General features: G+C 43.2%; 1 protein-coding gene across 1 annotated transcript in view; it reads right to left on the bottom strand.

The window, feature by feature from the left end:
• LOC104404408 (protein Wnt-3a) overlaps nucleotides 1-24,550 on the bottom strand; it is an 89,369-nt gene that overhangs the window by 25,824 nt on the left and 38,995 nt on the right. The window contains exon 2 of the mRNA XM_010012833.1: nucleotides 9,834-10,054. Within this exon, the coding sequence (XP_010011135.1) occupies nucleotides 9,834-10,054 (221 nt within the window). The remainder of the gene's footprint in view (nucleotides 1-9,833; nucleotides 10,055-24,550) is intronic.

Here is a 24,550-nt window from a genome sequence, read left to right as displayed (position 1 = left end):
TAAATTATGTAGCAAGAGCTGCAGGGCCCTACATATGACCTACTTTGGTATCATTCTCTTTGAAATATTCAGCTGTTTCTGTGGTGAACTCCGTGGGAAACGGAGATGCAGAGGAAGGAGGACCTACTCCACTGTCTGCATCACAGCCAAAAGCAGAGCCAGAGCCAGAACCTCTCTTTTCAGCCTTGCTCCCCATCACTGGTTCAGGATAGGCCTGGAGAAGTCATCCAAATAACATATATACTTTGTAAACTGTTTCCCTCTCTTGGAAAGGTGAGATGAGTCACGATGAAATAAAAAGTGAAAGACACTCTTTACTCCTCCACCCACAACATGTACCCACTCTTGAGTTCCAACTCCAGCCATGCGGATGGTTTTGTGCTTCCCAGGATCTGGTGGGCTTTCTGGCCTTCTGTCTGTGCTTTGCTATTAGACTTTAGGGTCACCTACAGCCAAAGCTCCCTGAGCCTCCCTGAGGCTCACCATGCTTCTGCTTCCTAAAAAAGCCCACTCAAACCAAAAGGACAACAGTTTCCTTCAATGCATATCTGTACCATGTCATATCTATAACCCTCTCCTATGGGCCCATTTTACAGTGATCTGCTGCACTCTCCAGAAGCATCTCAGTGCCCCATTGGAGCATGTTGCAGGTGAGCAGGAGACAGTGCACTATGCACTCCCCTGCTTAATGTCTTCAGGTCTACTTCACACAGTCCAGACACCTCGACTTCACATATCTCATGCTGTTTTTCCAAAACATGCCCCTTCTGGGCAGCAGCTTTACCTACCCTGGAGCAGTGGAAATTCCTATCGGCTTCAGCTGGGTGCTGCCTGACACGAAGCTCTGTGATTCTGTGACTTTGCATCTCACAAGACTTTTCAGCCCACAGAAGCCTACTTTCCTCTTTTTCTGGCTTTGTCCTCTCTGTTCAGTCTTAAGTCAGCTGTGTCTTCATCATTCCTATGAGCACATCATTCACATGCACAACAGATAGACACATGCAGTCAAAACAATCCTTTTGAACCCTCTCCTGGAGGCTGATCCCTGCCTGTTTGTTAATCCTATGGCTCTTCCTGGATGACGAGTCCTTCCTTTGAAGAAGGTTCTCCCTGAAAGATGGGGATGAGGAAACAAAGAATGGGAGAAGCTGGTCCATCAAGGCACATGCTTCCTCCTGCAGCAGATCTTGGCAAAGAGCATGATAACCTGTCTCCTGTCAAAAAGTGCCTTGACTGTCTGTTCTGCCTGCTTGGCAGGAGACAGCCCCAATCCCCTGCTGTGTAAGCCCATAGTGCAGAAAGAAGCATGCAGAGCATCTTTATATGCTCTATTTTTTCTCTTGCTGCCCTGTCATATCTGCTCAGGAAGGAAATTCTCTGCTTGTTATACAGGAGTCCAACCAGATGATCCCACAGCCCCTTCTGGCCTTAAAATCCCCGCATCTATTCAGCACTGCCAGCTCATAACACATCTCACAGGAATGAAAAGCCACATTCACAGGCTTGGATCCCTCTTTGTCAGACAACTTTGCTTGTTTTGGCTGTTTGGTACATAGGAGTGTGGGCAGACGTATGTCCAGCTCCTCAATTAGCAAACCCCATCCTTGTGGACCTGAGGATGGGGCACTTTGGCTCGGGACCAACCCATCCCATAGTGGTGTTTAGGGGTGAAACCTACCGTGTCCCCCTTCCCCTCCAGTGCCTGGATGAAGGCAACCAAGCCTCTGCGGTCTCCGTTTCCCTCCCTGGCTCCCATCCATGCGTGTGTGTGTTTGTGCTGCCGGTTGTGCGCCAAGGGCCCATTTGGGGCCGGGATTCTCCCGGGACAAAGGGATGTTAATCAGCTCCCTCTACTGTTCCCTTTTGTCTAGGACTAGCTCCCACGCTTGGACTTGGCACTCTGGGATGCGGCAGAGGGAGCTCCTTGTTGCAACCAACCTGAGCCCAGTTGGGGAATGCAATGTACCCAGCAGGGAAAGGGGAGGACGAGGAGGAGGAGGGAAATAAATCTATAACTCGGCACAGCCCGCTCCCTGCCAACCCGTCACAGTGTGCGCACTGCCTGAGGCAGAATTTTCCGGTGCCTCCCACCGCCGGGAGAGACGCCACCGGTTTTGTAGCCACGGGCTGTCTTGTTCTTTCTCCCCTCCCTGATCCCTCGCCTAATGTTGTAGTTGCCAGAAAAAAATCTCCATGTCAGGGTTGACAGATGAAGGCTTGTGCAGTGGGAGGTAGGGGGAGCACAGAAAGCAAACAGGATCCTCTCCTGGCATTGCTACTATTTCCTTTTCACCATCACTGCTCGCCCAGGTTTGCAGCCCGCGCCTGGGTGTTGGCTGTTTACAGCTGTTTACATGGGCTGTCTCATCTCCAGAGAACTGTACAGATGCACAAGAGCCAGATCTTTATCCTGGGATCACTCTGCAGGTGGAGAGGTGATAAGGTCAAGGCCTCTCAATAACAAACCTGGAAAATGCTTGAGACCACCAAACCCTGGCCACACACAGCCTCCAGCTTCATTGGGGATGAAGAGGCAAATATGATGTTAACTGTAGTCTTCTCGGTGCTGCCTGGTTCTTGAGCTTGAACACTTCTAAAGCCACAAAAGGATGAAGTGACCCCTTCTGATGTGGCCCTACCAGCAGCTCCAACAGTAAGAGCTGCTCCTCCACCACCTCATTGGTATCCTGATCCCAAAGGCTGAGGGGCAAACATGTTGGCAAATTTCCTCAGCATTTGCTGCCGCTGCCACTTGCAGCTCCTGCCAAGACTCACTGGAAGCTGCTAATCTCCCAGTACTGATGTGGGCAACAAACCAGAGATGTGGCTACTGCTCATCTACACATCTACACATCTACACATCTACTGCATTCCCCCCGCCCTGCTAATGCTGCTGCCTGTAGAGTTAGCTACATAAAAGCCAGTTCAGAAATGCTGCAAATGTCAATATAGGCTGCTCTGTACCTGGAACATGGACTCACGCAGTGCAGCAATAGGCACTTGCAATTGTCCTATCCTCTGCAGTAATCCCCAGCTCCAAACTCAGTTTATACTGACATGAAACACAGCTGAGGCTTCTGTCTTGAGCCAGGATCTGCCAGTGTCTTTCTCAGCAGCACTGGCAAATCTCTGGCCTACAGTATTTATGCATCTTGATGGCTGAGTGGAGCTTGCATAGTCACATTTTCAATCCTGATCCTTCCAGTTTCCTTCCCCATAGTTACAGGGTAGAGTTTGTAGATCTCCGTTGTTGATACCAGGGCAGCTGCCCAAATTGCCATTAGCGGGGAGGTAGACGGGGTGTGGTTGGAAATCAGATCCTCTTGGGAAGAGTTTCATGAGAGAGCAGAGAGTACCTCCTACATGTAACTAACCTCCTGGATGGATTGGTATCTTGTGGCTTTCTGCTCATGCCTTACTTTATTGCAGAAGTGGAGAAGTCTGATCTAGAGCAGGGAAAGAGGGGAAAGCATTTGGCACACAGACAACTGAGATGCCAGAATGCCATCAGGAAAATATGATGAGGTCTGCTAAACTTATTAATTTTAAATCATGCAAGACATTACAAGATGGTATCATGCCTGAAATAGCAAAGGACTGCTTGCATTCAGTGGTCCAGGAGAAACTTTCCAGAGCCATGTTCTTGCATTAGGAAAATGGCCTCTCTAACAGAGGCTAGATGTAAGGACTGCTTTCTAACAGGAGAAAGATGTGGGGTGGGAACTATTTGCCCCCAAACTGGGCCTCTAAGAAGTACACATGGAAGTTCTCAGCCTGTAGCCCTAGGCTCCCTCTATAGTCAATGGAGAGAAATAAACATCTTGGTATGATTCATGTTATCCTGAGATAGGTGTCTAAGATAGGTCAGATGAATTACTCTCTGGAGATGCCGGTTGCTTTCCACTGACTACAAAGGGAGCCTGGGGTGACTAGCTCAGACTTTGACATCTAACTTTGGTAGACGAGATCAGGCCCATCAGAAAGCCTGTGGAATGATATTGTTTCAACACAGCAAGAAAAAAGTGCATTGGAGACTTGTGTCTCCCAGGTATTATAAACGAATATAAAGGTTTTGTTCTGTTCTTGCTAAACCTGGAGAAAAACTCACATGGATTTCGCTAGATACAGGATGAGCTTTCTTATCCACATTAGTAACAGGGAAGAAAGAGTCAACCCATGAACACAGTTACATTTCGGCTTTCTTGAGAGAGGTAAGACATGGAACCTATCTCCAAAAGTCCAAAATAAGCCTAATTGCAAAGGTAACAGTGCCCACCATCCCATATGAAGCTGGATGTGACCTGAACCCCACATGTCTCATGAGCCAGACAAATGTCTGCGCTGGCCTTCATGTGGTCCCTGGGAGCAGGAGTCTTCTCATCAAGAGCCAGTCTCCCTGTATTCCCTCAGTGATTGATGGGGAGGTGTAGAAACTTCAGGGTGTGAATAATGTAATCCTAACTGTCTAGAATGCATCAGATGAATCATGCCCCAGAGGACCCCAGCATGAAATGGAACTCCCTTGACCTGTCTTGCTGTCTGACATAAAGGACCCAAACTTTTGCTGCTTTTCTACAGGCCTCAAGTTTTACTTTTTGAAAAGTGTAACAAATAAAAAGCTCAGTTCTGGAAGATCTATTCTGAATCTAGCAAAGGAAAATATAGTGGCTGGTCATCAGCACCAGAGCAGTGTTGCATTAGATAGGAGGAGTCTTGTAAAAGGGAAGGTAGGTGTATTGTCTCTCTCTTGGTGGTATGTCAAGGCAAGATGTCCTTTGGGAAGAAATATCATAGTCAAATCCAGATTTTGGTTTCATTCCAGAAGTCTTGAGGGGAAATTCTCCAGGCTGCATCATGCAAGAAGTCTGCTTGGATAATCTGACAGTCCTGGCAGTCTGTAAACATTCAGTGTATGCTCTACTGTGGGAAGGAAAGAGGCATTTGAAACCCAGAGATCTCATATCTCTACCAATAACACACTATCATTGCTGCCTCTTTTCATTGCTGGGTGGCCTTCAAGAAGATTATTTAGTACCATTTTCAGAAGGACACTCTGCCATGTCTGTAAAACAGTGTCATCTCTGGGAACATTATGAGTGAAGATAATAGCAATTCTTTAGGTTTCATGGTCTCCCTGGAGAAGATGACAAGGAGATACCACCTGGAAGACATCTACTGGATTGAATAATGAAGAAATCAAGTGGTCTTGAATACTCCATATTTCTTCCATGCTCATCCTGGTAACTTCACAAACAGAAGCTGTATGAAAAAGAACATCTCTTTGCTGGACAGGAACAGGATTAATCCAGGGGAGCACGACACTACACCTCTTTTGTGGCTCTCATCATTTGCCTTCTAACAGGGTCGACGGTCAGCTGTTATTTCCGGAATGAATTTATGCCTCCAAGCCTCTGCGTCACCCATTAGGGTCTCATTTGTCCATGTGGAATTTGATATATGTCCTCAGAGGGCACATCCGATGGGTGCAGACACTTGACAAAGCCACAGGACGTGCGCTTTCCCGCCCTGGCTGGTTCAAACCCCTCACATGCCAGCAAAAACCCCAGTGTACAAAAAGGGACGGTGTGGCTTCCCAAGGTTGCACGAGTGTTAAACTCTAATAAACAAGCCCTGTCGGTGAAAGCTGAAAGAATCTGAGCCCTCCCCAACAAAGCATTTAATCCAGTTTGGCGTAACCTTTGACATTATTAGGGATCGCAGTGACCCTAATCCAATCAGATTGATTAACTAAAGCAGAGACCCCATAAGCTGACCCCCCTCTGGCCTCTGCTATTTAGTCCTGACCAAACAGTGGGAGAGACGTGCCGTATTTACACCACAATGGGTCTGCGCTGAGAACCTGTTTCATTACAGAGCGACTTAAACTCCCATTACTCCATCAATGTATCATTCTTCAATAGTTCATTAAAAGCTGCTCCTCCACAATAACTATTAACCATTTCTCAGTCTAGCTGGCAGGTTTAAAGCCCCAGCCAGTCTTTAGCAGAAGGAGGTGGGAGTGAGTGAAAGAAATAGATAGACAAGGGCTCCCTTTTTAAATTTAAACGAACTGGGGGCTTAAATAGTTTGAGGTAATTTACTTTTATTGAATGGGGGGAGGAGAGGGAGGAAACTTTTATTTTGACTTAATTATGTGCTGAGGTCCTTTAAAGAGACAGGGCCATGATAAGCTTTTATTGTATTACTTCTCTTGAGATTGGTTCATATTTCTGCCCAGAGGAGTTTCAAAGAGAGCTTGAACTGCATTGAGAGACTATAAAATGCACCACAACTTAAACATGAACAGTGCCTTCATCCACAATAGCTAAAAGCAGGGAAAAAGACACAATTACCAATATATTGCACTTAAGTTTGAGGTGGAAAACACCTGTTAGGTTGCACCATTGACTTTCTGTTGTCAGTGGTAGCATGTCCCTCTTACTATATCCTCCAGAGTTTTGTTTTGTCTATTTTCAAAGGCAACTAAAAAAAAATCTTTTTTCCTTGGGAAACTGAAAGATAGAGCAACTGCCTTACAAACTGCCAAGCCTCTCAGGTAGGTGGGTGGGCATGGGCTGTGTCTAAGGTGAACACTTAATGTCCTGTGTCTACGGCCACTGCTTCACATCACTATGCTCCACTGCTTCACACAATACAGGTGAAGAAACAAATGAGAACATTTCTTTTCCCTCTAGAAATGACTCTGAAAAGTTCAAGTGAGGGGTCCTTTCAGCTGTCCAGTAGTTGAGATTTAAACTTCTTGGAAACTAGAAATTATATGAACTGTAGCCTCTTATATATGATTGATAAACAGATAGGTAGGTTTAGGTAAAGAGAAAGAGAGCAGGCTCACTTCTTTTCCTATACAGGCATTCTTGTTCTTTGCTTTCCCAATAGTCTAGGGTACTGAGACACCTATTTCCTAGTGCTTTGCAAGAAAAACCCAACAATGTCACCTATCTGAATGTTTCTCTGTGGAGCTTCATAGCTGCTCATATGTTCCTGAGACCACAAAGGAGGAGAAAACCCCTCTTCCAACAGCCCTGTAGAAATTTCACCTCCTGCTAATGCCTGAGTCATTCCCCATCACAGTTAGAAAGTGACTCTGTTCCTTTTGAATGGAGAAAGTTTATTCCTTAACTAAGGACCTGCAAAACAGAGTAATCAAATAGCTGGATGGGATGGGGGATTTCTTCATATGTCCTCAGTGATACATGAAGAACTAGAGGGACATAGGGCCAAGCCTGTCAAGTATTGCCTCCAAATAGCAGCAGATCTGGATCACCATTCCCTTGTTGCCAAGCTCATGAATACCATTGCTGTTTAATATGATTCATTAGGCCTGGCTATGGAAATGTAAAAAAAAAATACATACATAAATAGACCTGTAGCAAAAGCATATGGGATTTCTCTCCATAAACAGGTTGATGGGAAAAAAGAGTCCAATTTTAAAACAAGATATCAGAACATGGCTCTTAAAAGGACCAGAGACTGGTGACAGTTTGGCACTGCTGAATCACAGCTCAAGCCTAGCCCTGAATTAACAATGAGATACCAAAGCAGCAAGGGCAGCCCAGACAGTGAGGCAGCCTCAGTGAGATTTGGGCCTAGAAAGTATTTCCTGAAGGCATTAAAATTGGGCCTTTTCAATGAAAGAATTTCAGATAGTTGTGTCAGGCACAAGGGAGTTGCTTTAGTGACTGCACTGGTTTATGCTGAGGGAGGACAGGGTCTCTGTTGACTCAAATGAGAATCTGCAGTTAAGTCACTTGGGTGACTTAAAATCCAAGCTGCAAAACAGAGTTTTTCTTGCTTGTTTCCTTTCCTTCATTTTCTCCTTCTCTCTTTCTGGGTAGGAGCTCAAATATGTTCCTACCCTGGGGGATCTGCCTCACAAGAATGTGACTGAGCTGTTTTTTTTTCACCCCCCTCCTGTTGTAGGTGAAACAAAACTGAAGGGTGGTTTGATTCTCCCTCAAGGAACAACATTCTTCAGTTATGAAATCGTCCCAGCCTTCTTTCCCTCCCTGAGTCTGGCTACCAAAAGCCTGCAGTCTCAAGCAGGGACAGACCATTCATGTCTACACCATTGCAAGATAAGAGCATTGGGTTCCTTTGGTGGCCAAGGAGATGAGGAACACTTACCTCATGCACAGGAGATGTTGAGTGTCTAAACCAAGACCATCTGGGAGCATGAGGTGCTCCTTGTGGCCTTGAGGACATCCAGCCTTGTGACGAGGCAAAGACATTGGGTTATTTGTTACACTTACTGCCTGTGCCCAGTCAATGATCTTGTGCAAGTCATGCTGGGCTTATGTGTATGGGAAAAATATCAGTTTGTCTCTGCTGGCTTAGTTCAACTGCTATCGTCACCCAGGAGTGATGCACCCAGAATGGGTATTTTAATTGTATGCAAAACACTGTGGTATGACACTTTGACATGGGCTTAAGTGCACCACACTGCAGATCTTACAGGCATAATTATTTTGGGATGACCTCTCACTGCTAAACCTGAATAGTGACACCAGCATTAATATGGTGTCTCAGCACCACAGCTCTAACAGGGTAGCCCCATGAGCTGAAACCACCCCTTCTCCTGCTGGGTGCATGTGAAATACCTTTTCTAGCCAGTGGAGGCCCTGCCATGATACATGTCAAGGCCTTGCTCTCTCTTAGTTGCCCTACTTTTCAAAATTCATGCAAGATGAAATGCCCAAATCTCTTCTGAGTAAAGCAGCAGGGGAACAACAAAGAAAACCCTTATCTCCAGATGGTAAGCACTGGAAGAACATGCCCTAAAGTGGGTGAGATCAGCTACGTACACCAGCTAAGGAGATTCCCTGAAACTATCCCAGATCATAGAATCACATTACAGAATCATAGAATAGTTTAGGTTCAAAGTGACCTTACAGATCAACAAGGAGACACCTCCAGATAGAGAGACAGAAAGAGAAAGAGAGAAAAGCAGGCAGGCAAGCAGGCAGGCATGCTAGACTTTAAAAGGTATACTACAAGGGCAAAGAAGGATAAAACAGTTCTTATGGGCTAAAATAGGTTCCTGCCAACTTACAGGGGGAAAGACAAGATACTCAGACTTAACCAGGTTATATCAGTGGGTGCTATGTCAGGATTAGTTGTCTGAAGCAGCACTGTCTTAATTTACCATGTTCATAACTAATGAAAGAAGAACCATTAATTAGTGGTGATTTCCTCAGGCCTTTGATTTCACCGTATCCCATTACGGTATCAAAACTGATGTTATCTGATAAGTCCAGCTGCTAGGAACCATCCCCAACAGCCCATAATTTCCCCTCCATAATCATCAAGAGAGCTGAAAATGCAGCATGAAATGCCATGAGGTCAGAAAAGGAGCCAGACGTCCATCTTGACCACTGAAAACACAATAAACCTTTGTGTTCATTCCAAGAGACATAGGATAATACATGTTGAAAGGGACCCTGGGAGGTCTCTAGTCCAAGCTCCAGCTCCAAGAAGGGTCAGAGATGACCCCACTCTCTGTGCAGTGCCAAATGGGGCATTTCCCAGTTCTCTGGGTTACCTAAACAATCCCAGTAGGGACTGAAGTAGAAAGAGTGGTTACCTGTGACTGTATGTTTCCTGTACAATGGATTTGGTGGGTAACCACCCTTGTTATATTTGGGATGCACATGTGTACTTTCTATCCCTGTTAGAATGTTAGAAAGTCCTACCTCCTGCAACCCATTTTACATGACACTATGAGAAGCAATTCTGTTCGCAGTAGGTTTCTCTAGATCTCTGCTGTTACTCCACCATGGATGTTGCTGTCACCAAACCAGTAACACTGCACTCACCTTTATCTAGCACAGGCCCAAAGATGGCTAAGCTGTCATTGACGGTTGTGCAGTTCCACCTGCATTCCTGGATCCCAATCTTTACCCCTTCTGCTACACTGGGCATGATCTCCACATAGTTCCGACAGAAGCGTAGCTGCTTGGGTACGAGTCCTGGGATGCTTCCGCAGAGGATGGGCTGAGTTCCTAGGGAGGAATACTGGTGACCAATTGCCAAGGACCTGAGAAAAAAAACAAGGAAGAGATGCTGTCAGTCTGGCTTTCACCTTTGCACTTGATTCACAAGAATGGGGATAGAAAGTCAGCATCTTCAGTTCCTTGACATTCCCTGCTCCAGAAAACATCCTTTCCACTGTCATCCCTCCCCAAAACAACCTCATCTCTCTCCTGAAGTTCCCTATAGGCCCAACAAGGCAAGAAACTCTGCCTTTAATATTTTCCTTCCCTTTTTTTCATCCTCTTAATGCCTTAATCCATCATTGTGCTGCTTCTGCCCAAAGATGCTCAGTTCATACAGCTCAGCTCATTCCTTTGCAACAAGAGGGTCAAGCCCATATTTCTTTTTTTGAAAGCCAAGTGTAGCTTTGCAAGAGCAGGTAGGTTTTACAGCGAATTTGGCAGCTGAGAAAGCCCAGGGATTAGACAGTCAAAACCACTTTCAGAGCGTAACAAAGTAGTAACACCAACAGTAGAAGACACCATACTCCATGTCTTTGGAAGGGGAACACCACAAATTGACCAACCATCATACAATTCAGCAGTGTGCTCTATATATCTGAACCTTACCAGGTAACTTCTGTACATTGAAACTCACCCAAAAGACTCAAGCAGTTTGGACCTTGAGAATTTAAAAAGCCCAACTCTGAGCTAGATGCTGCAAGAGTGCCACTTACACTCACTACCATAAGCAGTTAAATTTCCTGTGCTATAGAGGAAAAGGGATGGAAACATAGCCCTGCTAGAATAGAAACTACTTGGGGAAAACTTCTCCTATGGATCCAATATCAATGCTATTCTCACATGTAAGGAACAGTACTCATGTTACTAGGAACATTCATGCATAAATCCATGCAAGCTGGGAGCCATGCTGGGCATTTTGGTAACATCCTGAAAGTACGGTCTAGAAAAGTTTTCTACTGTTTAGCAAAGCATTTCCACACCTGCTTAATCCAAGCATGTGCTTTACAAATCTTAATACTGGGGCTTTCTGATCAAGTTGAAGTGTAGGGCTGTATTTTCATAAAATAATACCAGCTTTGCTGTACTGTCGAAAGGACATGGAGAGCCTGCTGTGACCATCAATCTGTGAATTGCTTTGGTTAAAGCAAGAAAAGTGAAATAAAAAAAAACAACCAAACAAACAAAAAAGAAAAAACTAAACCCAAACCAAACAAAATAAACACCAAAAAAACCCTAACAAAACTTGAGTGCAAATTCTGTGCTCAGACAAATGGAAGTCTGCTGAAAAGAGCGTCCATGAACCATTATGTTGGTTGAAGACTTATAGACAAACAAGTCAGCTATAACGAGAGATCAGCAGATATGTGGTTAATTAGACAGATTTTTTTAAAGTGTTTTTACTGGTGCTTCTAATAATAGCCTTGATTACTAAAACTAAAGGGATTTTTAAAGTATAATTTCCTTTTCTTCTAATTAAATCTCTTGATTGACTTTTCTACTCAGAGTTAATGACAAATAGAAACTTGCCTGGGCAGTGTGTATTTCTGTTTACATTAATTTTTACTGTGTGGTTTTCATTTGGGAACAACCTGCTGTGTTTGAATTATCAACAGGGCAGTCAGGGATTATGCTTCATTCTCTTCTCTGACTGAAAAGAAGTGTAAGAATTCTATCATTGCTAGAGTTAAAAAGGAATTAGCTTGACTTTAGCACTTCTGTAGGCTATGATAAAAAATGGTTTAAGATGTCTGTCTTTTTTATGGGAGAAGGGTCCTTGCAATCAGTTAGCTCCCTTCCTGATGGATACCTGGTCAAGAGAGTACAGAAGTGAAAAGGAAATGGACATTCAGGTGGTCCGGTACCACATCTCAGTGGCTTTGCTAACCATGCAGAGACTAGGCTTCACATATGAGTCCTTTCCAGGCAAGTAAGACACAGGGTCATCCATTTTTGGATCCCAGATGATTCTAGGTAGGAGTCTAGAACCAAGATAATCAACTAAGTCAAGAATGTGCCTTTCAGTAAATGGACTTTAGATGGAGAAGGTAGGAGGTGCCTGGGAAGGCAAAGGATATTCAGCTGGTTTCCAAAACTTAGATGCTTCTTTTCACCTCAGCTGCACTTCTGGGAGGTTAACTTCACTTAGTATGAGAGGACAATTTATCCTACCCCAGGGAGGGAAGATGAGACAATTAGCATAAACTTAACCTCCAGAAGTGCCTCTCTCTTTCCACTGCATTAAAGGAGGGAGGAAGGCAGCTCACATCAACCAGGAACTGTGTTCATGTCAGCTACCTTCTGATGTCTACAATATGGACATCTCCAGCTGATCTACTCACTCCAGGCTGCTTTTGCAATCAGTCAGTGGAGAGAAATAGGCACTTGTAGAACACGATTCATCTGCCCATTTTAGATGTCTGCTTTGGAATGAAGTGAATCATGGCCTTGCCTCCATTGACTGTATTGGCTAGACTATCACGACAGCTTGGGTGACTGGATGAGTCGGGTATGTCTGCATTGTAAAAGTCTCCAGATGAATCATGCCATGATACCTAACAATTGGGATGTCTAAGTTCCTTGGAAAAGTCCCACCCAGGAAAGCTAAGTGCTGTGTGGAAGTCCATGCAAAGAATTCAGCTGAGGAAGGAGGCAAGTTCCTGCAGGAGCCTGCAGGAACCCACAGGAGAAGAGCAAGGGAAGGACCCAGTTAACTTGTTTTCCCTATCTAAGTAGCTTGATGTGGGTTTTTCCTGAGCTTTAGGTTAATTTAGAGAACAACTAGTGGCATAAAAGCACCTGTGAAATGAAGCCCATGCCAAGCCAAAGGGTATTTTCACTTTGACTGCACTGTGTGCATTTTTGTTTTGCTGTTGTTATACCCAGAACACTAAATCACAGTTTCTGGACTAAAGACACCTTCTAAAACACTATCTCAGGCTTCAGAGGGTTTGTTGAGTGTTTGTTGCCTCTGTGGCCTTGTTGGGAAGGTGGAGTCTTAGGGTGCCACATCTCCAAATCTTGACCTACTCAAACCCCTGAGCACTGGGAGTTAGGAGGTGTTCATGAATGCCAACTTTAAGCTCAAGGAGGTAGATGGTCCTATCTCTGTAAACAATGGGGAGAGATAGATGCGTTCATCGAAACCTCCAGAGAAAAACACTATCTATCTTAGTTGCTCTGCCTCGTCCTCCAGAGAATAGTTCAGCCACTGACAGGAAGTCCAGGATGTGGACACTTTCCAGTGTCTAAAGTTAACTTTGTTGGAGACATCTGTATAGTTTGTTCCCACATCAACTAGAATCATCAGCATTCTTCCCAAGGCTTTCGTAAGTGCCCCATACGGTTTCCGCTGAAGATAAAGTATCCACTGAGATAGAAACAACCCACTGTAGACTCTATCCATCATGTTGTGAAGGCAGGAGGACTTTCTTAAGCTATTTCAGTAGGACCTGGATGAAGTTTTAGGATTCCCATCTCGTAAACTTAACTATGTGAACAGCAAACCTCATGCCTGTCTATATTTTTTTGGTGGTTACTGTAGTGGTAGCATGAAAATACCAGTCATAGGAAGAGGAGTTTATAGGTTGCTGCCCTCAACCATTCGTTTCCGTTGCTGGGAAGATCATCTAAGATAAAAAAATAAAAACATGTAGAAATACTTTTAATTGCTTTTCACGCTGCTCCCTTCTCAATACAGCAGGGAAACAGTCACACCTTGCTTTGATCTATGTTACAGTCTGGAAAGTTTTTAATCTGCAAAAGACAATCTCCAGCAAGTGTCTTGTTCTCAAGGTGTCATCAGGCACTGAGACAGTGTAATGCAAATTCGGCATTTCATGAAGGAGTGTGTAGTCACTTGACTTACAGCTGATGATACAGGGTGGAATCTCGAAACATCTCTCCATGAGCAGTGCCTCTGCTGTTAAACACAGCTAAGCACAGTCCTTTTGCTAGCTCACTTGAAGACTCTGGAGTGTGATAATATCTATCAGAGCACTCTCTTTTGGTCTCTGCTTCCAGCTTCCAAGTGTAAACACTTTCTCCCTTTCTCTAAAGTCAGTTTATCTTTAGAAGAACTAAGTTCTTTCAGCTTCCTGCCATTTTTATTGATCATGAGATATAAGCCTTACGAACCTTCAAACCATACCTCCACCCCAAAAGACAACAGCTCAACAAACAAAACCTTTAGGAAAGACTGGGAAAGTCTATAAAGATCAGAATCTCATTTCAGTGTTACTCAACTCCCTAGTAGTTCCCATCATTCATTTTTCTCACTGTTTCCAATAGTTAAATCTGTCTTTTGCATTTTTCCATTCTCCTGTGATCTGCTTCTAAACTGTCTGCTGTATGGGGGTAATATTGAAAATGTGGTGTTGAGAAATGGCCCAAGCATCATCTACTGTGGTCTGACCAGGTATCATCTTCAAAATTTATAAGTGCCAACACTTCCTGGATGCATTACACCAACCTCTTCTTTTCTACTGGAGAATTCATGAAACACTCAAGTTTACAAACACCCCCCCGGAACAGATACTGATCAAGTTTGGTCCAAGGGAAAAGGTCAAAGAGTTGTTCTTCTTAAACCAATTAGCCTTTTCTTCCCATTAGCTCAGGAGGAGCCATGAAAACAATATTCTGTATGTCCACAGCCAAAGTTCTTGGTTTATCTTTAAGCCTTGCATGCCCTGAAGTGTTTAATTCAACCTTCAGTGAGCATTTTTCTTTGCCAACACACCTAGAGAGCTCTTCATTTCCCTTATCTTAATCTATCTGCTCCTTCAGCAGAGCTATTGTAAATAAGTACCTGGCCACTTTCTTAATAAATTACATGTACCCTCCCTCTTGGAATGGACACCCCAGCCAGCGTATGAGGAAGAAATATGAAGGAAATTTACGTTCATAGCTTTTTCAGAAAAAGAGAAAGCTTCAGTTCTAGATGACTTTGCTCTATAGCACCACTCTACTGACTTTTCAAGGTCACTACCTTCTCATTATGGCTGTCAAAAGTCCTTGACACATCAGTAGCAGCATGTAGAGACACATATACCTACTTGCTTCTTCCTGAATTCTGTTATTCTCGAACTCTGTAGGAGCTATATTTTGCTATTCATCTTGGAGAGGCCTTTGGCTGGCTCCAAGTGCTGCTGAGAGCTTCCTCAGTGGATGTCCTCTTGGGATTCCCGACACAGGTAAAATAACTGCATTTATTAATGTTGTACAGCAAGAGTTTAACTTGTCTAATGACCCAGGATAAGACCCAGAGAGCACTGAAGTCCCCAGTGAATATTGAGAACTCAGGAATAGCAGTGAGTCAGCTCCTTTAGTCTTACACAGATGCAAGGTGGCAGCCAGTCCTGCTTTGAAGAAGTTAAGTCAAAGAATGTCCATCTGCTTATAGTAGAGGGGATTTACGTTCACTTGCAGGTGCTCTTCTTCCATGCTTCTCCCTTTGCATAGAACCCCCTAACAAGATGTCCTTTCTTTTAATCTGCTCAGATTTCCAGAGTTTCACCTCACTCTTTTCCTTTCACACTCATTTTGGCTGCCTCTCTGTGGTGCCACGTCTAGTTTTGAAGATTAATCTCAGCCACACCACGATGGAGGGGGCAAGATGTGCAGAGTGCTCTATCTAAAAAGATGAATGCTCACAAAACGTCCTTGGTATTATGACAGTAAAATATTGAAATGAAGAAGGTGGCTGGAGAAGTCTTCATAAGTTCTGTCAAGCTATAAGGCAAAACCATCAAGGGTTGTCTCACATCTCCTGGTACCAGGCCAGAAAGGCTCACAGGGACGCCGCTAGCAAGGGATGAATAGGCAGTCCTTGCCCTTACTCCATCCTACAGTATGCCAGTTAAGCCGTGCAAGGTGCCCTAAACATAATCCCCATGCATTGCTAAGGTTGATCATCATGAACTTCATGTATCTGAGGCTGCTTACAAAGTCATCTGGGGAGAAATGAGTAACTAGGAGGCTGTGAAATTTCAAAACACTGGAGGCTGCCATGGACAGCCAATGGCATCTGAATGTTCAAGAGGCTCATGGGATAGGATCTGTAAGTCAGCCTTGATTCACTTCACAGAGACCCTCACCACACAGGGATGGCATACATGACAGAAGTACTATGATGCCCATCTAACATGGACAGCTGGAAGCTGGGAAGGATACCCCAGAGACAGGGACCAGGCACAGAAGGTATAGTTAAGCCTTCTGTGTCTTTTACAGTCTGACAGCATACATCAGTCCCCAGTGTCTGCAAAACTCTTCTGCAGAGACATGAACCACCAGCCCAGAGGCCAAGTGGGTAGACAGGAATTCAAAATAATAAATCTACATTCGTTTAATAGCATTCATTTCACAGGAAAACATCAATATTCTAGCATATGTTGTGATTATTTTTTTGTTCTCCTAAGAAAATGAAAATAAAACCTGGAGAAATTTTAGAATGGAAAGAAAAGAAATGGAACCTTCCAAACCACATCATTTTAAATGGAAAAGGAAATAATTATGCTAACTAATGTCCCTCCTGGGTGGAACTGATTTTCTTTTATGACATTAAAACTATCCAAAACCCAAGCAATTATGAAATGTGGACAATAACGAAATTTTTAATTGTTTTAGTTGAAAATTTGAAAACCACCTTAACATAGATCAACAAAGTGTTAGATTTAGCCCTAGAAGACATGAATCAAGTAACTGATAATCATGAAAAATATTTTTTCAGCTTGAGGGGGTATTTTTGGTTGTGTATTGCTCAGTAATAAACCCAGGCCTAAGCAGTCTAACACTAGAGAAGTGATACATGTTAATTTAGAAATTATGAGTGTCTGTAACATCGATTGCAGTGAGGTCTTCAACTTCTGGTCTCTGATCATCTGGCTAGCAACAGACTATTCCTAAGATGTTCACTAACTAAGAACTAAGAAATCTAAACCTGTTGTTAGATCAAATTCAGTGTGCAGGTGTTTGTCCTTCCAGAATTTTTTTCTTCTAGGAAAAAAAAAAAGAAAAGACTGAAACGTGCTGGATTAACTGTTCTTTCCACTTCTCTTGTTAGATACTTCTTCTTTCATCCTGAAGTAGAACACAAGAGCTATATTGAATTATTTTTTCTTTTACCCCAGAAAGTATGTATATAATTTTGCGGCTGGGTCCTATCCTGCAAACACACAGGCATGGAGGTAACTTTCCTCCCATGAATAATTCCCTCACCCTTACCCTGCATTAATAATAATGATGGTGATGATGACGCAGCATTGTATTTCTCTAGTACCTTTCATCAGAGGATCTCTAAGCGTGGGACTCATCTCACCTGACTTTGACCATTTGAAAATTAGGCATCTCAGCCAAGTTAGCTGTCTGCTAGAGTCCATGGAGCAAGATCAGCATCTCCAGAGGGCAATTCAGCCCATCCTAAGATAGGTGATTCAGATAGGTGGGCTGAATCACTGGAGATGCCTAGGAGGCAGCACTGGCTGTGGAAAAGTGATGAGCATAAACTAGACACCTTGCTTTTAGCAAGCCAAAGGTAGGGACGAGGAATCACACCCTTTTTTGCTGAATCTCAGAAATCCCTGGGGGGCTGGTAAGAGGACAGCAAGTAAAGTCTTTGCTGAGAGATAGATGGCAGCTCTCGCTAATATGGGCCATGCAGCTTATTTATGACACCCGATAGTAGTTTGGGTCTGGATTTGGAAAATAACATACTCAATGGCATCTTCAAGTGGATGCTAAGAAAGCAAAGTATAATTATCCTAGTTGAGGTTTGGCCAGGACAGTGAATTCCCACAGGAACTAAGGCACACCGCAACACTCAGCACCTTTCACTCAGTGCGAGAGATGTTTCTTTGACTTTGTCTTCCCTTAGGATCTACAGAACAGAAAAGAAGAGGAGAGAATACGAGTATTAACGACCCAGTTCCTTGCAAAAAGTCTCAGGAACTCTTTAATTACCTAGGTAATTAACTCCTCTGTTATACAACTCATCTGAAAAACAACCCATCCAGCAGAATAATCGTCCCTCAAACCATGTTTTCAAGCCTGGATCCAGGACACAGTGACCTCTGATATTGTATCCATACTACACCCTACATCTGGGGCTTCTTCCTGGAGGTCTCTCTGCTGAGATCTGCCTCCATCCAGCTCCATTTATTTTACAAGATTTGCCAGGATTGCAGTGCAGGGTATTAGAGATGTATAAGCCTTAACATTTTAATCTGCCACCTACACTGCAGTTTATGAGAGCTGTAAATCTCATGGTTATAATGAACTCATCTAATGATATTGCTGATGGATAAATTTACCTGGGATGAAGAACAACAGTTACTTGCAAATGAAAGAAGAGTAATTTAAAGTTTCATGTAAACACCTTTGCTGCCTTGCTTCTGACTTCTCCCAGCCTAACCCCTATCAGGATTTCATGACAAGTGGAAAATATGTGTAAATGTGTGCTCATGACATGATGACTGTCTGGCCTGCGACAGAACCTGCCTCTTTCTACCCAGTATAATCCTTATATATCTTGGGCATTGGAACCAAGTTTTAGATTAAATGGATCAAATTTTCTGGGTCAGATGTGCTAAATTAGGGGAATGGAGGGAAGAGAGAAGGCAGCATATTAGGCAATGCAAAATACCTACAGTATTTAAAGATATTTAGACTCCTACTATGAATTTCAATAATAATTAGAAGTGTGGCTAGTCTTAACGCTCCTCGTTCCCCCTCACCCCTAAAGCATTCCAACGTCAACCTTTTTTAAATGATCAGCAATACAAATTACATAATGTGGTTTCAAACCTCTCATTAATGCTCATCCCCCTGAATTGAGGTCTGTTCTGCGCTATGTCAATGCTAAATACCTTGGAGGACTGGACTCAAAGACCTCAGATCCTTGCAAAGATTGCATTTGGACTTCTAAATTGCTTAAGTGCTTAAATGCTTGGGGGAATTTTATCCTGAAACTCCTTAGTGATGAAGCCAGTTCTGAAATGAGAACCATAGATGGAAAGCTCTGTCATTGTGGTGTTTAGGAAATGCTATAAGAATATGATTTTCACTGACCACTGTTCTAATACAGCAAGTTACTTGTGTGTCTCACCCTTTTCTCCAAGAATGTATTTGAATATGGATTTGGTCATGCTAGACATACGTACATACCCTCACTCAGTTGTGTGCACACACGCACAATGTCTGTGAGTTCCTTCTTTGGCTTTCACTGAGTCATCAGGCTCACCAAATGTGTGAACTCACGCTATAATGTTCTCCCAGAAAAATAACAAATTGATTTCATTTTTACAGGCTACAGCATGCTATATAATTGGAGACACTGCCTTGTCAACTCAGACCGGTCTGACCCGACCAGAGACATTGCTTACAGCTGTTTACGGAGCCATAAAGTTTCCTCCTCTTTGTTTTTCCTTCCTTCTGCTCTCTCTCTCTCTTTTCTTTTTCCTTCTCCCTCTAATGAATCCTACAGCTACTTTTTGTTCTGGTCATAAGGTACTGTTAAGGAAAATGCAGGAAGCCTTGATTTAGAAAAGCACTTCAGTCTGTACTTCAAGTTAACACTGTAATCAATAGAACTTAAGCACATACTAGAACTAAGCATGTGTTTAAGGACTTTTATTGCACTAACCAGTCAGTAAAGAACTTTCTGTTACATTTGTGTGTGCTTTTTTCAATTATTGATACCAAATTAGAGGGTTTGATTGAGCAATCTCGGGGACTGTTTCTTTCTTAGACCAAGAGCACAACTCCAGTTGCATCAGGAATTTTCCCATTTCTCAGTCACTGTGTCCAAACTCTGATCATCTGAGGAAGAGCTACTTTATATACTCTACTGAAACTGCCCATTAGGACTTGGCACTTTTTTTTTTTTTTTAACAAGAATCTGTTTCCCATGAAAAAAAAAAATAAAAATATATGCATATAAAGCCCAGCCTGAAATCTTCTGGGTATTTTTCACGTATCTATGTACTTTGCAACATTTCCCAAGCACTCAGAATAAGTTTAATTCTTCTGACCATTGTAAAAATACAGTTTTGTGGAGGGTGGTTTTGCATACAATTTTACTTTGTGTAAAAATATGTTTATCTTAAAATACTCAGAACCTCAAAACTTGAGTGAAATATTTTGATTTCTGCATAAAAAGAATTTCTGCTTGATTTTCCAAACAAGAAAACAATGCTTCCATTTTGAACTACTGAACTTCTGGGAAAAAAAGATCCCAAACCCAAAAGAGCTTTTCATCTCATTGCATTACCCATCAAAATACCAGCTAAGTACTTTTCAATAAATTATGGTAGTGTTTCCTTTCATATTACCAATTCATGACAGAATCTGCTCCTTTGGTCTGAAATGTCACTGGGCTCACCTCATTCAATCCCTCTGAAAGGCTCAAGGACTGATCAATACTAAATCAGTGGTTCCAAAGTCATACCTAGATATGAATACATCTTACACCTTCCTTGAGGACCATTTCTGAATGCATGATGGAGTTAGGACTAAGGAGAATATTTATGTGGATCTTGGTCCAAATATGTGTGAGAAAGGAACATGAGAGCTGGTCAGGAAGGAAAAACTTTCCTCCAAAAATACACCGAAGCTTTCTTTTCTACATTTTTCTTTTTAGGAAAAAAAAATGGAAAGCAGCAGAAGACTGCTTAATTTCTCCTTCCCTCTGTTTTGGAAAGGCTGCAGTAAAAGATGGCCTGTTATTAGACAACAGAGACTCCACATGGAGAATGGCTGTCAGGAACGCCCTAACTCAGAGGGAAGTCAAATCTTATTTAGAGCTGAAGTCTTGCAAGACTGCCATGAGACAAAAGCTCAGGCATTTTTTGCTGCTGTAGAAACTCTACAGAACTATTTCTTTTTAAATGAAGCAACAATTTCTGCTGCAACAGAACTGGATTTTTTTTTTTCTTTTGCAAAGAAACTACTTTGCATGGGAAAAAATCCTCATGGCTCCTTGACATGTTTCAGCTAGATCTCAGTAAAATTAAGGAGGTACAGACTGATGAGTCGCTCAAAGGTACAGGAAAAATGCCAGTGTATGTCCTGGCATATGTATACACTTTGGGAGAGAGAAAAATTCTCTCTCAAAAATCATCTCTCACAACAAAAATAAGAGCAATAAAAAATGCAGAGAAAGAAGAGAAAGATTTAATTTGCTTTACAACCACTGTTCACGGATACATCCTATCTACTGGAACGGATATACTGGGTCTCTTTCAGCCCAGAATTTATTCTGGTGTGAACAGAACAGGCAGGGATGTTTCAGCCATAAAGCAGCTTAATTTTCTTGGGCTGCTAAGCAAAACCCCTCAACTTCCTACATCTGTGGCAATGACATAATGTTAAGTCAAGGTTTTATAATCTGGTTTTGAGATAGGAAGCCCTATATGTATGTAATGTGAATCTATTCACAACCGCTGTGCTTTACTTAGACATCTTCCGTGGACTTCTAAGTAACAGGCCACTCACTTCAAGGGTCTCCACATCTCTTGGTCAAAAAAAGGTCATTTGGGTGAAGAGCTCTTCCAGTCTCCTGACTGATAAAGCAAAAGACCCGGTCTGATATCCTGCAACACAGCCGGAGAATTATGGCACCATATGTACATCACCAGACAACACAGAGAAGGACCAAGCTTTCTCCTCCAGGCTCCTCTCCCTAAACTTGCTGGAGTTTGGTGTTCACACACCAGGAGCCGCAGCTTGAAGGTCTTGCAGTGATTCAGGAGATGTGACTTGACATTCCCTCAGAAAAACGTAACTGTTCTCCAGCCTAGTAATTTCTCCACGCAACTGATGACTCAGTGCCTGGCTGAAAAAAGGCCAGCAGTGGTCAGGCTGGTGAATGGGGAAGAAACTCGTATGGAAGAGGAAGCGTGTAGGAGGGTAGGATTTGGAGGAAAGAAGGTGGGGAAGGAGTTGGCCATGCAGCAGGAGAAACTAACCCAAATCTCTGACTTGGAGGATGAAATACGATGCTGGGTGAAGAGCAAATAACCATAGAAATGGGCTCATTTTCCCTGGTCGGTTAGCATAAATGACCCCCCCAGTGCTCAGAACAAGGAGCCTCCTGCAGAAGGACTCTCACAGGGTGGCAGCGGTCAGAAGCTGCACCTGCAGACCTCTCTGTGCAGAATCAGAGCTTTAATGATTTCTTTCTGAAAGCGGCTGGGGAAAAGCAGAAAGGCTGCCAGATAGTGATCAGCTTGTGGAGGGGTGACAACTATTAGGCAAAGATACCAGCTTTGACATGCAGCAAGGGAAGAGGCCAAGAATTTGGGAAAGCAATCCCAGCTTTCTACTGCACGTTCCTCTGCCAAGATACCTCCTGTGTTTACTTTAGAAACCAGAGACAAGCTCTCCTCTTCATAATAATAATAATAAAGCTGCAGGGTCACTCAGTTTAACAGATGGATTCCTTCCAGCTTGGATTTCTCTTTGTTACCTGCAGAACTGATGCACTGATGTATCTGGGGGATTATGCAATATTAATAATTAGGTTTCACAGGAGATCTGAGCAGTGACAATGCGAGGCTGTGGGAAGGAAGCTTCAAGGGAGAAAATCAAATTGACCAATGGACCTCATGTGGATTACAGGGGATACCTGAGAGATGCCTTCCACTACCTAAAGGGGCCAACAAGAAAGCTGGAGAGGTCTTTTTACAAGGTCATGTAGTGACAGGACAAGGCAGGATGAGGAACAGGTTGCCCTGAGAAGCTGTGGCTGCCCCATCCCTGGCAGTGTTCAAGGCCAGGCTGGACAGGGCTTGGAGCAACCTGGTCTAGTGCAGGGTGTCCTGGCCCATCACAGGGGGTTTGGAACTGGATGAGCTTTAAGGTCCCTTCCAACCCAAACCATTCTAGGATTCTATGTTCTAAGACTTTGCTTGGGTCTGAGGGCCTGAGTAGCCACAGGGACCATATAGCCCTCTGCAGCAAGCTGCTTTCATTCATGTGGCAGAAGCAGCTCTCTCTCACCAAAAAGCTACAGGAGCAATCAACCAGACTGGTCACTCTCTGGTTTTCAGCTTTCTTATGATTGTAGATCCTAAATATCTAGTGGTGCCTACCATAGCAGCATCAGAGACAGAAATCTGCAAATCTGCAGGAATATTCCTTTCCCTTTATTTTCTACTCAAAACCTTAAGTTGTGAATGTGATTGTGCAGAAATCCTCAAAAGTCTAAGCCTCCCTAAGGCTCTTCGTGTGCTTTTGCAGTTTTCTTCCATGATGCACAGGTTGTATACAAACGCCAACTGTGCAGCATTGTTGGTTTTAACCCGCTAAGGTTTCATTTTTTATTGCAAAAAAAAAAAATTAAAAAATTTGTTGCAGTACAAGTAGATTATTTTCCACATTGAAACAACTTCTAGCATTATAGTTTTTCACTCTAGTCCTGCATGCATTAGAACATTAAAAAGTAGAAATCTAAAGGTGATACTTTGACTGGCCAGAAATATTTAACTGAACAAATGACTCAAAATTTTAACAACTTCTTTTGATTAAAAAATGAAGAAATTTCCAACCATATTGCCTGGAAAAGAGAAAGTTCAATTTTTAAGGATTTCTACAGCAACACCATATCAGGTGGTATATGGATATTACAGCTACTGTCTTAGAAGGCCCTGCACAACTCTGGGTTTTACTACCATGCTCAGCTAATTAATTAATGGAACTTAGTTTCGCAAATTATTTGAGGCTCAGAGCTTAGCATGAATAAGAAGGGATCAGCTATTTCACACAAAGCAGGAACACCTGGAGATTTGACAGCACAAAGATGCCAAGGCACCTTAGGATTTCTAAGCACTTCGTCTACAGGACATTAGCCCATTTATAACCCACTAGGAGGGCAAAGAGGAAGCTTTCTTTGGAAGGAGCTGTCTATTTCTTAACTGAAAAGATGAAAATGACAATGAAAGCAAAAACATGAATACAATAACATATTTACCCTGGATGCCAATATCAGATGTTTTCTGCCTTCTGTTCCCTTCCCTTCTTGCGTGTACCCACGCAGAGACACACCTATTGATACATGCCTGTTGGTGGAGGCACGATTTAAAATTTCTCTGCTCTAGCGCACTCAAGCATAGACCAGAAACATCAAGTGCCCTCAAGGAACTCTTTCTTACATCTTTTTTATCCTCCTAACACTGACTAATAATATTTGGAAGTCAGAAGCTCAGAACTAGGTGGGTCAAATTTCCAGAACCTGGGGAGCTATTTCAAGACACGGGAGGGTCAGTTTGGTTGACTGCACATGGGCATCTCTCACCCTTCTAGCTACACTTGGAAATCCTACCTAGCTTCCAACTGCCACACCACAAGGGCACAGGTTTTCTTTTGTAGGACCTGTGTGGTAGCTGCTAGCCCCATATGGGTGTCTTGGGTACCACCAGGAATCTACAGGTCAAGGGAGGGGATTGTGTCCCTCTATTCTGCTTTGGTGAGACCTTCCCCTGCAGTCCTGTATACAGCTCTGGGGCCCGCAACAGGAGAAGGATGTGGACCTGTTGGAGCAAGTACAG

This window comes from Nestor notabilis, unplaced genomic scaffold (assembly GCF_000696875.1).
Source record: "Nestor notabilis isolate BGI_N333 unplaced genomic scaffold, ASM69687v1 scaffold2764, whole genome shotgun sequence".
NCBI lineage: Eukaryota > Metazoa > Chordata > Aves > Psittaciformes > Psittacidae > Nestor > Nestor notabilis.
Note: the sequence above shows the minus strand (reverse complement) of the source record. Positions and strands in the feature narration are given on the sequence as shown.